Source organism: Meriones unguiculatus, chromosome 4 (assembly GCF_030254825.1).
Source record: "Meriones unguiculatus strain TT.TT164.6M chromosome 4, Bangor_MerUng_6.1, whole genome shotgun sequence".
NCBI classification, from domain to species: domain Eukaryota; kingdom Metazoa; phylum Chordata; class Mammalia; order Rodentia; family Muridae; genus Meriones; species Meriones unguiculatus.
The window spans coordinates 124547944-124563452 of record NC_083352.1 but is presented as its reverse complement, the minus strand read 5'-3'; the positions used below and the strand labels follow the sequence as shown (position 1 = coordinate 124563452).

Here is a 15509-nt window from a genome sequence, read left to right as displayed (position 1 = left end):
ACACAGAGAAACCCTGTCTTGAAAAAAACAAAAACAAACAAACAAACAAACAAAAAGTCTATAAAGAGCCCAGTGTGGTGATACATACCTATAATCCCAGCACTTAGAAGGTGAAGTCAGGAGAATCAGTTTAAGGATAGTCTCAGCTACATTGGGAGCTCAAGGCTAGCCGAGGCCATATGTAACCCTATCTCAAAATATTGTTTAAAACAATCAAAAATGCATATATATAAATATTACATATATGTATATGTAATATATATGTGTGTATATATATGTTCCTTCATGGTGGCTTACATTCATAAATCAGCACTCAGGAAGTAGAGGCACGAACAACGTAGAGTTCAAAGCCAACAGAAACAATATTGTGAGTTCCAGGCCAGCCTGGACTATAGAGTGAGATCTGTCTCAGAAAATTTCTTTTTGTTTTCATAAGAATTCTGGCACACACCTTTATTCCCAGACCTTAGAAGGCAGAGGCCGTTGGATGTCTACTGTTCAAGGCCAGCCTTGTCTACAGAGCAAGTTCCAGGACAGCCAAAGCTACACAGAGAAACCCTGTCTTCCAAAAATCAAACAAACAAAAATCTGTAAGATTAACTATACAAGCCCGGCAGTGGTGGCGTACACCTTTGATCCAAGCAGAGGCAGAGGCAGGCGGATCTCTGTGAGTTCGAGGCCAGCCAGGTATACAGAGTGAGTTCTAGGACAGCCAAGGCCACACAGAAAAACACTGTCTCGAAAACAAAAACAAAACAGAAAAATTAATTTTAGGTCAGGTGCACACCTTTAATCCCAGCAGAGGCAGGTGGATCTCTAAGAGTTTGAGTTTGAGGCCAGCCTGGTCTATAGAGAGAGTTCCAGGACAAGCTAAGGCTACACAGAGAAACCCTGTCTCAATAAATAAATAAATAGATAAATAAATAAATAAATAAATAAACAAATAAAAGATTAACTTGTTTTATAATCTTAAAGAAGAGACTACAAAAGTAGTCGTTTGAAAAGGCTCCAGAAGCAAGACAGAGCTGTGCAGTGCTTGGGATCCACCCACACTTCAGTGTGATCCCACAGCCCTATTCTTAGCCCTGACTAACTAACCTCAGTCTGGCTGGGTTCCCGCTGGGGCCGTGCTGCTGACAGCTGGATAATCACGGCCAACAAGTGACTGCCGACTCCAGTCTCCAGTGGCAACTGTGTGGTGAATACACTACAGCGTGGGGAAGAAACATATAAGGGTAGGGGGAGCTGAAGAAATCAAAAAAGCATTGGGGCTGTGGCAGGAGTCCAAAGATCAACTGTGGATTCCTGGGCGAATGTGGGATTTGAGGTGGTGAGAGTTTAGAAAAAAAAAAAAAAAAAAAAAAACAACTCTCTGATTCCAGGAGTTTGGGAGTCCCGTGTTCTTCCAGCTTTAGCACCAGAATGGTCTACCTAAGATGATCATCCCTCTGCCACCTAATTCAAGTGGTCAGTAAAACCTCTGATAGTGAGTAAGCACTCACTCCCTCCCCGGCTGTATGTTCCTTCCCACAGCCAGCCGTCAGGCAGACGACCTGAATGGCCTATGTGACTGACTGTTCTTTGAACTCCACTGACCTATGCACAGGGCGGGCATGTCCTAGGAAGCACAACAAAAAGCCAGGAACAAAAATGCCCTGCCCAACTCAGTTTTAACTAGTAAATCTGTAGGCAATGTGTGCCCCAGGATCATGAAAATAAATGTCTGTCTGCTGTTACAGCCAAGGAGATTGGGCTGAGTTTGTTTGTGGTTGGTGCCACAGCACTGTTGCAGAAGCTGTCTGAAGCTTCTCTGCACTGCATCTGCTTCAGTGACTCCTCCTGACAGAAATGAGACCAGGCGAGGTCACCCCTCCATCCCTCCCTGTCCTCTGTTAACTCGCTATGTCTGACCAATTGGAATCACACATTTGGTTGCATGAGATTCTGAGGGATTTCTTCTGGCTGAGGATGAAGACCTGTCAACTTTGCCCTCACCTACATCATCAAGGACTAGCACAGGACAGAGTTATCCTAGATACTCTGGGTACATAAGTGAGATAGATGGGTAAGCAAAACGGTAATCTCCACTTACCCACATCTCCTTGTTTTCATTCTTTCTTGTTTGTTTTATATTTTCAAGACATGGTTTTTCTGTGTAGCCCTGACAGTCCTGGAACTTGCTTTGTAGACCAGGCTGGCCTTGAACTCACAGAGATCCACCGGCCTCTGCCTCCTAGAGTGCTGGGATTATAGGTGTGTGCCACCGTGCCTGGAATCCCCCTATTTCTTAGTGTCTAATGTCCAACCAAACTAACTTCATGGGACAGTTTCCTTATTGGCTGAAATTTCTTAAGAGACTTCAGACAAGAATAAATCCAACTTAGCCACTCTCAAATTTCTGACCCACAGAATGGAAGACATGATGAGTACTTGTTGCTCTAAGATGCTAGATTGTAGGGTCATTCATCATAGAGCATAGATAAAAGGCTGTATTCACTTGGAGACCCAGTTCTCCAGGAGACGGGTCTTACATCTTGGTCTCGTTCCTCTGAGACTACAGAGCTACCACAGAGTCCCAATGTCAAGACAAAAACCACAGACATGGAACCAGGCTGCCTATGCATTCACGGGCTGTTTATTATCCAAGAGGGAGGAGGAGGAGAGAGAGGAGAAAACCCAGACACCCCCCAGGGCTCAAGGGAAAGTGAACAGAAAGACTCCTCTTCTTCCTCTTGCCACTGACCCAGAAGACTCCAGCTACAGAGATCTCAGGGTGGCTTAGGGGCCTTCAGGAGGCCTGGCAGCTCTGCTGTTGGCAGGGGACAGGATCCCCACAGGGGCAGGTCCCAGGCTTGGAATGGCTTCTGTGTACACAAAATAACTCTCTTCGAAAGGCACTGGTGGAGGTGAGCAGTAGTAAGGCTGCCCCATCGAAAGCCAGACCCACTGTCCCAGGTCTGAGTTCTGCTCCCCAAGACCAAGCCAGCCTTCCTCAGGCTGGTCTCTGAGGTCCATGTTCCCCTCCTCTCCCTTCCCTCAGCCCAGAGATGAGCAGGCAGGTGGCAGAAGGACAGGTCAGGCCACAGGGCGAACGATCCTCTTCAGGGCTCCTGCATTGGACAACCTCTAGGCCAGGAGCCCCAAGCGGGTGACTTTGGCGGAGAGGAAGGAGTGGATGATAAAGACCAGAGCTTTGGGACACGAATGCAGGTCCAGCTGCTGCAGAGTGTACAGGAAGAAGGTTCAGAGGCTCTGGCCAGCCACCAGGCAGGCATCCCCACCCCCCGGACACAGAGGTAGCCCTCCACTTACAATCTCTCCTTCAGCACCCCCAAAGTCCAGGAAAAGGAGGCTAGTGCCATCATCTGATGACATCTGAAGCTTCTCAAAGGGCTGCCTCAGCAGCACGGCCCGGGCTGCTCCTGGCTCAGCAGCCCACAGTGTGAAGCCCTTGTCAATGTGCACAGACAGGCTGCAGGGACGGCCATTCCATGTGCAGGCTGCAGGAGAGCAGTGAACACAGGCCACTGGCACCTCAGAGATCACAAGCCCCACCCTACTCCTAAGGCAGCTCCAGAACATGGCTGGATTTCCCCAGGGGTCAGAGGCTCACTCTGTAAACGACACCTGAACAACCACTGGCCTAGTCACCCTATCCTAAAATACAGAAGGGAGGGTCTTCACAGAACCCACAGGTGCATCTTGTTCCATTTCTAGCAAAACCATATGTGTCAGGGAAGCTTGGGCTGGAGTATGGTTCAGTTGAAGAGACCCCGTACAAGGTCTTGGGTTCAATTCTCAGCACAATAAAATAAATGAGAGTTAAATTCTGTGATGGACACATGAATTTCATGTGAAGTGGATAATTTAGATTGACATAAAAAAAAGTATTCACTGTTTACCTGAAATTCAAATCTAACTTATCTTACCTACATCCTCACCCCCAAGACAAAGTCTCACTTGTGAAGCCCTGGCTTACCAGAAACTCACTCTGTAGACAAGACTGGCCTCAAACCCACAGGGATCCACCTGTCTCTGCCTCCCCAAGGGCTGGGGTTAAAGGTGTGTACCAGCATGGATTCCTCACCAGCAGAATCACAGGGAACAGAAGACCCCAAGAGGGAAAAAAACCTCACCCTTCCTCCCAGAGTACCTGCATACCCCAAACAGGGGCCTCAGAAAAAGCCCAGCCTCCATTTGTTGTGCCCCCCCAGAAGCACCATCTAAAGAAAGAAACTTAATGCCTCTAGGCACAAGAGGCTCCACCTGGCACACCTGTAGACACTTCTTGCACATTTTCGGCAGCCCGGTGACAGCCATCCACCAGCTGTCGGGTCCAGGCAGCCAGCTCTTGCGGCGACTCCACACTGAACAGGTGAGTGTCCACACCGTGACGTGTGCCCGTGCGCAGGGCAAAGGACAGTTCTGCATCATAGGGCACTGAGCCCTTGGAGGGGCCGGAGTGCACCAGCCTGTGTGCAGAGCAGAGGGAAAGCATGAGCCTTGGGGCAGGGTGGGGCAGGGTGGGCAGGATGGGGCAAAGATCTGCATCCTGCAGTGGGGGGGGCAGGAGTTGCAGGGGTACACCTCCTGTCATCTTGCCCTTACTCTAGCCTCGCTGTCTTCACACATGCTGTTCCCTCTGCCGGAGAACTCCTCCCTATTCCCCACATGGCTCAATCCCTCGCTTCTTCTTCTAGATCTTTGCTCAAATACTCCCTCCTCCAAGACCTGTCTAAGAGTTCCTTTTTCACTCATTAGCCTTACTTTTCACCAGCACTGCAGAAATTGTATACTTTTAATGCTCTTGTTATTTAGACAGGGCCTCACTTTGTCACCTTAGCTAGCCTGGAACTCTGTGTAGACCAGGCTTGCTCCTCCAGCTTCTGCCTCCTGAGTACTGGGGTTACAGGCATGTGTCCCCACACTCAGCTGAAATTACATTGTGTGTGATTATGTGTGTCTCCGTGTGTGTGTGTGTAGTGGTTGTTGTTTTGTTTTGTTTTTAGAAAGGATTTCTCTGTGTGGCCCTGGCTGTCCTGGAACTCTCTGTAGACCAGACTGGCCTCAAACTCAGAGACCTGCCTGCCTCTTCTCCACAGTGCATCACCACCACACACCTAAAATTATATTTTACTTACTAGTTTGGGCAGGCTTTTGGCTGACCGTTTCAACTAGAACATCACTAAGGTAAAAGTTTTGTCTATTTTATACAACACTGTATTCCCAGTAATTTAAACTATGGGCACAAAGTAGGTATTTAATAAATACGTGTTGTCTTAATTAATGAGTCACTTGATTAAGTGGGCAATCCAAAACCTGCCACTTGTCAGCTGGCCCAGAACCCAGTCCAAGAAGGAGTTATGGTAACAAAGACCCCAGACCTTGCAGCTTGACTCTCACTTGCTGTGTGGCCTTGGGCAACTTGTTGGCTTTCTCTGACTAACAGACCTCTAAGTTCTGGCCCTCAGGCCCCTCTGTTCCTCATTCCACCCACTCTCAGTTTCCCTCTGGAGTGTTAACTGAAGCTCCACCATCCAGCCCTGAGACTCAAGAGCCTCCAGTCCCCAAGCATCTGAGCCACATTCCCTGTTTCCCACATATATTCTGGACATGACTTGGCATCTCCTTGAACCTCCTCTGTAGGCACCCCAACTCCAGTCCCACTGTCCCCACCAACACAGACACGCTCCAAACCTACTCACCCAGAGCATCTCCTGCCCTCTCCCATCTGGCACACACTGAGCCTGTGAGCTCCCACCCATGCACTTTCCACTGAAAATGCCACTGTTCTTTCTCCATTGTTCCTCCACCCACCTGCTTCCCTCAGCCCCAAAGCTATGGCAGCCTCCCAGCTTCTGCACTCCCTTCCCAAGCAAAAGTTCTCTGTGGCAATCACAGGGCTTCCTGTACCACACAGCCCAGTCTCCTGACTCACCAGCATAACCCCTCTCACACAGCCTGCCACAAGTGTAAAGACACTGTTGGGGCAGAGGAGATGGCTCAGTGGATAGAGTGCTTGCTGTTCAAGCATGAGGACCTGAGTCTGGGTCCCTAGCACCCACGAAAAAGCCAGGCATAGTGTACTGTGGCACCATGGCTGAGACAGGGGCCACTGACCTGTCAGTCTAGCCAAAACAGAAAGCGCTGAGTTCAATTCTAGACCCTATCTTAAAAAAATAACAGGGAGTGGGAGTGATAGTACACACCTTTAATCCCAGCACTTAGTGGCAGAGGCAAGGCAGATCTCTGCAGGTTCAAGGCCAAATTGGTCCATATTACAAACTCCAGACCAGCCTGGGATACATAGTAAGATCCTGCCTCATAAAATGTAATATATTATGTATATGTATATATATATATACATATATATATGCACACAGAAATATGCATGTATATATACAAATGTATATGTGTGTACATATACATGCCATGTGTGTATACATACACGTACATGAACATGCTCTAGCCCTTCATGCCTCTGTACCTCTGACCACACCTAAGATGTTCTACTACCTTTCCTCAAAAGCACACTTCTCATTATCAAAGTCCATTTCAAGTGTCACCTCCTCATTACATCTTCCCTGGCCAAGCCAGACAGCTAAGTGGCTCCTTTAACCTTCAACGCGATGGCTATTCTGGGTCTGTCTCCCCACTCTGGATTCTCCCTGAGAGCAGTGACTGTGTCCCCTTAACCATGCAGTATGAGAGGTAGGTATCAGTAATTGAATGACAGTTAGCACTTTGCATTTTTCTGTTCTGAGCCTCAACTTTATACAAGGAAACTGCAGCCTAGAAGGAGCAGAACTTGCTTGCTTCAAAGCAGCTGGGGACTAACTGGAGGCAGAACAGGGCTAGGGTTTGGGGTTTCTGGGGCCCACCTGGAATACCATCCTCCCCAATCTGAGCACAACACAGAGCAACACAGTTCCCCTGCTCCTCCATACCTGGTGGCAATGAGTGGGGCAGTGCGGGTTGGATTGCTTAGGGCCTCTCGGCTCTGGGGGACAGAGCAGTAGAGGAGCAGCTCCTTCTCAGTCAGCAGGGCCAGAGTTGGGGCCGTACCCCCACTGGGCAACTGCAAGCAAAATGGTAATGAGGATGGGTAGAATGAAAAGAGGTCCAAGGGCCAGGAGGGCATGGGGTCATGGGGGACCAGAAGTGGGGCCCAGCAAGCACCTGTTCCGTCAGCCAGCCAATCTGCTTGATGTCCTGGCTTCCAGCTGTACCTGTGGCCGTAAGCAGTGCCTGAAGCTCGTCCTTGGCCCAAGGTATGAAAGTGTTGATCTGGGCTTGGATAGCACCTGCCCATGACCTTGCATTGGCCTCATCCTTGGCCCTCAAGAAGAGAGTGCCCTGGCCATCGGCTGCACAGATCTCCAGATACCTGAAGGCACAGTGGATAAAACACAGGGCATGTCACTGGTCAGCTATCCAGCCTAGACATTCAGCTGAAGAAACCCACCCACTGCCAAACCGGAAGTTACCATACAGGGCGTCCATGAGTTTGTTGCTAGAATCCCAGCCACAGGTGTTAGAACCTGGTGGGATCTAGGGACAAGAAGCTACAACACACACACATACACACACACACACACATCTGTACACCCACTCAAACTTGTGCTAGAAGTCACAGTTATGGTATAGGGGCCCAGGAACCTTTTCTTTTGGTTTCCGTGAAAGGTTTCTGTTGAGCTAGCTTTCCAGTGCTCCCTGATGCCTAGAATCTAAGTAATCCATCTATTCAGAGGGGAAATATATTAAGAATATATTAAGAATGTCTGTTATCAAAGCACTATCAGGCTGAGGCAGGCAAGAGCAGACTAAAGAGACTCTATTTAAAAAAAAAAAAACAAAACAAAACAGGTATTTGGCCTATATCTGTAATGTCAGCACTTGGGAGGTTAGACAGAGGATGAGAAGTTCAAAATTATCACTAGGGCAAGCAAGATGACTCAATGGGTAAAGGCACTTGCAGTCAAGCCTGACAACTTGATTCCTGAGACCCACATGGTAGAAAAGAACCAGCTCCTAAAAGTTGTCCTCTGATTACCACACATGCACACACAGAGAGACACACAAGCACACACACACAATAATAAATAAACTTTAAAGACTGAACTACTGGAACTATATGAGACCCTGTCTCAAAAAAAAAAAAAAAAAAAAGGTTGGGAGAAGAGAGAAAATGAGTAGAGAGAAAAGAGACCAAAAAAAAAAAAAAAAGTATGCTAGCAAAAGTTGTGCTGGAAAGGGTTTCCAAAATGTGTTAGCTGCATTAAAGATTCACTCCTCTTTGAATGTCTATACTACATGGAGTGGGCAGAAACAGGATGCTGGTTCCAAATACCTAGACCATCCACCTTCACCCTACATTCCTCTACTAACAAGAAAAGTACTTGAATTCATGGCTTCCCTTGCAGCTATTCCTGCCACAATACCCAATTCTAACCAATGAGGCATAGAAAGCAGTCTCTGGAAATGAAAAATGTTGGTATAATGTTCTTTTGAAATGTATACACCTTACCCTTGTTCATTCAAATGCTGATTTCTCTCTCACACACACACACACACACACACACACACACACTGGTTTCAGTCCAGATATTGCATTGTGATACTTATTCTAAGCATCTTGTCTCAACTGTGTGTAAACAGGTCAAAATAAAGCAACTAGCCATAATGTTGTGCAAAGGGAGGAGCCAGAGGACAGAAAAGAGGGGAGGAATGAGAGGGCAGGAAATGAGTGGGAGGAGAAAGGGCAAGGAGAGTTAGGAGAGAGAGCTGGAGGAGAGATATTGGAACTACGTGGAAATGGACTAGACATAATATTTCACAAAAAGCAAGTATAATGGGTAAAATCTAAATGTTAGGAAACCTATGAGGGCTTGGAGGTTTAAGATGGAGTAACTATTGCCCAGCATTGTGTTCTAGGTTAACTAAACAAACCCAGTCTCTGTGTGGCGATTTGGTTATACAGCTGTTTATGTTTAACAGCAGCTTTACTAAAAGATAATTATTAGTAGATATTAATAGTCACCTACAACAGAAAGGTAAACCATTCCTAAATGATAATCTCCAAAGCAGGCTCCACCCTTCCTTACATACATATCCCCAGTGAAAGGAGGAAACTCAAAACACCAGATGTGGTGGTGCATGCCTGTAATCACATCACTTGCTAGTGAAAGCAGGAGGATCCTCAGAACTTCAAGGTTCTCCTAGGCTACACAGCAAAAGTGAGAATAGCTTCATGTACTTGAGAGCTTTTCTTAAAAAAAAAAAAATGTCAAGGAGAAGCCAGGGCTCCTCCCTAGACTACATTCGTCCTCAGCTGTTAATTTCCCAGAGGAAGAGACAAAGCCAGATTAAAGGTGACACATGCCTTTAATTCCAGCACTCAGGAGACAGAGACACATGCATTTCTGTGAGTTCAAGGCCAGCCTGGTCTACAGAGAAAGTTCCAGGACAGCCAGGTGGGGAGGAGGAGGAGAAGAAGAGCAAAGCAAAGGAAGACAAAGCATCCCATCACCCATAAATTCACTCGTGCATCCGTTTGACCTAGTCATGAAGCACCTGCTTACAGGCTCACCACTTACATACAGCAGATACCTTTAGTTGAGATTATCCGAGAGCCCCAGCCTCACCTGGGCTCCGGGTCAGTGGGGGTGCACCTCCTTGAGACATATGCCATCTTCAAGGGTATGTGTTTGGCCTCACTGAGGTTCCGGGGTTGGGGGCCAGGGGAAGAAGGCTGCCGCTGGAGAGGCGAGGCAGGAGGTGAGTCCCAGCCAACCGAAGTCCCGCCGGCAGAATTCTTGAAATACGGTGAGACCTCCTTCATGTACTTAACTGGTCAGGAGAGAGATCATCTGTTACCGCCGTGGCATGAGCTCCATGTAGCGCATATCACAGCTGTCACGTGTTAACAGCTCCATTGATAGCCAATATTATTATAGTTTTCTAAACTAAAGCCTCTGCCATGGCAGAGAGGTAGAAAATATTGGACACATGCTAGTATCCACCCATTCATTTAACCAGATTTATGGACACCTCATGACCACCTAGAATGAAGACTACACTTTTGCAGCAAGGTGTTGCCAAGTGAATAAGTTATAAGCAAGGAATCAGAAAGTTTGGGGTGTCCAGGTAGCCATTAAAAAAAAAAAACAAAAACAGGCAACAGGGGTCAGGAAATGGTGGCACATGGCTATACTCTCAGCACTCAGTAGATAGAAGCAGGAAGATCCTTAGGCCATCCCAGGCTGCATATTGAGGTGAGAAAGAGAGGACAGGAGAAGGAAAGGAAAATAGAGAAGTGGAGGTGGGGAGAAAAGAAAGAAGAGAGAGAGAACAACAGCTATAGCAAGACACGCTCCCAATACCAGGACAGAGGTCAGGATGTGTGATTAGCCACTGTCCTGGCGCTCGCTTCTACCTCTTCATTCTTCTTCCCAGCCAGGAGGAACAGAATGACACAGTTCTATGGCAGTGTTCATTATCCTCCAATATATTAACAGCCTCTTAAAGACTTCACTACCCAGGGTTCTTTGCATTTACAAATATTCATGTTACTAATTCTGGACAATGGCATGAGAGAAGAATACTGGCTGCCAATAGCAGCCTCTGATCGCTAAGGAAAAGAGGTATTCTTTCCATTCCCCTCTGTCCCCCTTTCTTTTTTTTTCTTAAGATTTATTTATTTATACATATGAGCCCTCTATTTTCACTTATGCCTGCATGGCAACAGAGAGCACCAGATCTCATTATAGATGGTTGTGAGCCACCATGCGGTTGCTGGAAATTGAACTCAGAACCTCTGGAAGAGCAGCCAGTGCTCTTAACCACTGAGACATCTCTCCAGCCCTTCTGTTCCCCTTTCACTGCCCAGAAGACAAATAGGGTATGGTCTTCAACATGAGGATACGCTAAGGAAATCCAATTAAAATAAAGATAGCCGGAGGCTGGAGAGATGGCTCAGCTGTTAAGAGCAGTGGCTGCTCTTCCAGGGGACCCAGGTTCTATTCCCTGCACCCACATGACAGCTGACAACTATCTTCAACTCCAGTTCCAGGAATTCAATGCCCTCTTCTGACCTCAGTGGGCCATCCATGCACAGACATATGTAGGAAAAATACATATGTACAAAAAAATATTTTTGCTTTTGTTTGTTATGTTTTTTTTTAATAATGCAAGTGGCACTCACCTGTAGTCCCAGCAGTCAGGGAGCCAGAGGCAGGCAGATCACTGTGAATAACAGGCCAGCCTGGTCTACAAAGTAAGTCCAGAACAGCCAAGGCTATTTTCAAAACTGTGTCTCAAAAAAAAAAAAAAAAAAAAAATGCTGTTCATTCCAAGTTTACATAAACAGATGCAGTTATCTCAGAATTGCTAACATCAGACTTGGAACCCTTACCTAGAAAAAAACATCTAGGCCATTGATACAACATGCATTGCACACACACACACACACACACACACACAGAAATACTTAAAAATAAAAAATAATTTTTAAGATTTATTTATTTATTTATTATGTGTACAGTGTTCTGTCTGCATGCGAAAACAGGGCACCAGATCTCACTGTGGATGGTTATGAGCCACCATGTGGTTACTGGGAACTGAACTCAGGACCTCTGGAAGAGCAGCCAGTGCTCTTAACCTCTGAGCCATCTCTCTAGCCCTCTAAAAATAATTTTTTAAAGCAAAACATCCTTCAAGTAAGCTGATTCCAGCTGCCTGTGACCCTAGCTGTGCAGGAGGCTGAGGCAGAAGCATCACAAGTTTGAGGCCAGCCTGGGTGATTTAGCCAGACCCTGCCTCAAATTAAAAAAATAAAATAAAATAAGCCAGATGTAGCACATGACTATAAACCATGAGAGGCAGAAAAAAAGGAAAATCAGAAGTTTGAGGCTAGCCTGAGCCACATAAGTCCATCTCTTTAAAAAAAAAAATTTTTTTTTTTTTTTAATAATCAGGCTGGGAAAATAGCTTGCCTAGCATATGCAGGCACTGGTTTCCATCTCCAGCACCAAAGAATAGAGGAGAGGGAGGGAGGGACAAAAGGAGGAGACAGGGGGAGGGAGGCAGAGAGGGAGGAAGGAGAGGAAAAGAAAGAGGAGGGAGGAAAGAGACTATAGCGGGAGATGTGACTCCAGCAGAATATTTGCCTTGCATGTTCAAATCCCTGAATTCAATCATTGGTACTACAACAACAAAATTAAGGAAGGAAGGAAAGAAGTACGGGGAAAGAGATGGAGGGAGAGATGGGCATGATAGTTCACTTCTGTAATCTCAGCACCTACAAGGATTGCCAAGAGTCAAATGCTACAGAGTAAGCTCCAGGCCAGCCTAGACTACCAAGTAATAAAATAAAATAAAAATTAAAATTAAATTAAATTTTATTTAAAATTAAAAATAAAATTAAAATAAAATTAAAAAATAAAATTAAATTAAAATTTAAAATAAAATTAAATTTAAAAAATTTAAATTAAATTTAAATTTAATTTAATTTAAATTAAAATTTAAATTTAAAAAAAACAGAAAGACTGAAAAAAAGGAAGATAGAGGAAAAGAAGAAGGGAGTGTGGGAGAGGGAGGAAAGAAGGGGAAGAGAAAGAGAAACAGAAACAGAGAGAGAAAAAATAAACTTCTATTACATTGTTAGCCATTTTGAGTTTTCTCTTTAGATTTATTTATTTTATTTCATACGTATGAAAGTTTTACCCAAATGAATGCCGGCACACCATGTGTGTGCCTGGTGTCCTCAGAGGTCAGAAGAGACCACTGAATGCCATGTGGTTGCTGGTCCTCTGCAAAAACAAGTGCTCTTAACCACTGAGCCATCTCTCCAGCCCCTAAACAGAATTTTAAAACTTTTATTTAACTGCAATTAAAATTAATGTTAAGCTGGGCAGTGGTGTCACACATCTTTAATTGCAACACTCAAGAGGCAGAGGCAGGCAGATGCCTGTGAGTTCAAGGCCAGCATGGTCTATAGAGCAAGTTCCAGAACAAGGCTACACAGAGAGAGAGAGACCCTGTCTCAAACAACAAACAATCAGTCAAAAAATAATAATAATTTTTAAAAACCAGGTGTGGTGGTACATACCTGAAATCCAAGCACTTGGGGAGGCAGAGGCAGGTGTATCTCTTTGGGTTCGAGGCCAGCCTGGTCTACAAAAGCAAGTACAGCCAGGGCTTGTTACATAGAGAAACCCTGTCAGAAAGAAGAAAAGAAAGAAAAAGAAAGAAAAGAAAGAAGGAAGGAAGGAAGGAAGGAAGGAAGGAAGGAAGGAAGGAAGGAAGGAAGGAAGGAGAAGAGAGATAGAGAAAGAAAGAAAGAAAGAAAGAAAGAAAGAAAGAAAGAAAGAAAGAAAGAAAGAAAGAAAGAAAGAAAGAAAGAAAGAGAATTCAGAGCCAATATGGGCTACATGAAACATTGTATAATAAATAAACAAACAAACAAACGGAGCTAGCAAGATGGCTCAGCAGGTAAAGGCACTTGCCACTAAATCCAATGGCTTGAGTTCAATTCCCAGAACACACACATTGTGGAAGGAGAACAGACTCCTGAAAGTCTCAACGCAGACGCTGTGGCATGTCCCATCCCTGCCCACCAATAAATAGTAAATGTAAACAAAAAAAATCATCAGTTGTAAGTAAATTCAAATAGAGAGAGCTAATGGCAACCACAATGGACAGGACAGTTCTAGAATATCAACCCAGATCTGCTTCTCTGTCCAACTGACCCACAAAGCTCTGCTCTGACATGTGACCCTGCCCTACCAGCTGTGCTGGGACAGGAAAAGGACATCTGAGCCGAAAAGCTGCTCACCCTGGGACCCACAGAGCCTACACTAGATGCAGAAGGATCAGACCGTTGAGATTCTATTCAGTGCGAAATCAAATTCAAACCAGAATACTTGAGACTTGTCTCCAAAGAAATGGGAACAGAAGCCTGAGCACAGCTGTGCATAAGGAATACAGAGTTATCCTTGACTAACTACACAGGGAGTCTGAGGTCAATCTGGCCTGAGAGAGAGAGAGAGATTGAGAGAGAGAGAGAGATCTTGAGGAGGCATTGTGGCTCACACCTGTATTCCTAGCACTTGGGAGAGTTTAAGGCAGTTGGATTGCCAAGAGTTCTAGGCTAGCCTGGGCTACAGAATAAGTCCCTATCTCAAATGAAAAAGAAAAAAAGTTAAGGAAGGTAGTTTAGTTCAGAGAATATGTGTGACACAAGAAGCCTTCCTCTTGGCTTCCCCCTCACAGCCTCATGGGGGCTGCCGTAGCTCAAATCAATCATTCCTTATGTCGTAAAATACAAAGCAAGAAGATAAGAGACAAGCAGAAGAAAAAATGCCTGCCTCCTTGCACCTCTTAACACTTGCCTGTGGTGGCCCCAGGTGTTGGATCCCTGAAGTTACAGGCGGTTGTGAGCTGCTTTACATGGGTGCTAGGAACCCAACCCATGACCCCCCTGGAGTCAGTGTCCCCACCTGGAGAGAACACCGTAAGGACAAGAATGTCACATGACTCATCTATGTCCTCAGAATCCAGCAGGCTCCTCATATGCTACACGCTCAGCAAATGAACATTTGTCAACTCTACAGCCAAAGAGACTGTTGGAGTCGCTGCTAGGTCGGCTGTCCCAGCACCAGGTCGTCTTTCTCCATCGCCACAGGAATGCACTATAAAGGAGGAGCACTACCACCAACTGGTGCCAGAACGAAGGCTTGGATTTCACACACCAAGCAGCCTCTCCCTGAATGAGGGTGGAGACCTAGAGGCCCCAAAATAGCTCAGTTCCTAAGCCACCCCCAGTCCATGTCTGCCCGACTCACTGAAGCAGATAGGGTGGAGCTGTCTCCAGACTATGGCCTCCAGAACTGAGCGCATGACCACCTCTGGTGGCCAAGATTTTGGAATCTATAAAGATAGGCCCAGCCGGAATCCACATTCTCCCAGCCAAGTCTCTGGCCCAACAGCCTGGTAAAGCTCACGTGGGAAATTGAGGCTAATGAAGGAAGCCAGAGGAAAGCCAGAGGTGAGCCCTGACCCCAAAGCAGGAAGAGATTCCACTAGATTCCACAACACAAGGCCACACCCCTGCCCAGTTTAAACTGAGTTGCACAGGGTCTCGTGTGTCTTGCTGAGAGGAGTCACACTTGTTTTGGCTCAAAGCAGAAACCTCCAGAATGCATCCCAGGGCTCAGTAAATGCCTGTGACTGAATGTCCTGGCCTAGGATCTTGGAAATCTGTTGGCCAGGCTCAAGCTGTTCCCTGTCTGTTCAGAGTGGGTGGTCACTTCCCCTGTTGAGAATTATCGACTTGTCTTTTAAGGCCTCTCTGCTCTAACCCAAATGTCAATCCTGTGAACAGAGGAACCCATTCTCATTCAGCAGGGCACACCCAGCTTCTGCTCTTGCACTTAACCAAATGTGGTGAAGTGCGCCTGCAATCTCAGCACTGGTGGCTGAGTCACGAAAAGCAAAATGAGAGCCGTGTA

At 46.1% G+C, this 15509-nt stretch overlaps 1 protein-coding gene across 2 annotated transcripts in view; it reads right to left on the bottom strand.

Moving 5' to 3' along the window:
• Nucleotides 1-2619: 2619 nt before the first annotated feature.
• Snta1 (syntrophin alpha 1) overlaps nucleotides 2620-15509 on the bottom strand; it is a 31468-nt gene continuing 18578 nt past the window's right edge. Inside the window, exons 3-8 of one of the 2 annotated variants that reach the window (XM_060383038.1) lie at nucleotides 9645-9849; nucleotides 7180-7387; nucleotides 6948-7078; nucleotides 4267-4472; nucleotides 3313-3500; nucleotides 2620-3219 (exon numbers count right to left, since the gene is read on the bottom strand). In XM_060383038.1, the coding sequence (XP_060239021.1) occupies nucleotides 3127-3219; nucleotides 3313-3500; nucleotides 4267-4472; nucleotides 6948-7078; nucleotides 7180-7387; nucleotides 9645-9849 (1031 nt within the window). In that variant the 3' untranslated portion in view covers nucleotides 2620-3126. The remainder of the gene's footprint in view (nucleotides 3220-3312; nucleotides 3501-4266; nucleotides 4473-6947; nucleotides 7079-7179; nucleotides 7388-9644; nucleotides 9850-15509) is intronic. The other variant, XM_021647204.2, reaches the window with a different exon arrangement.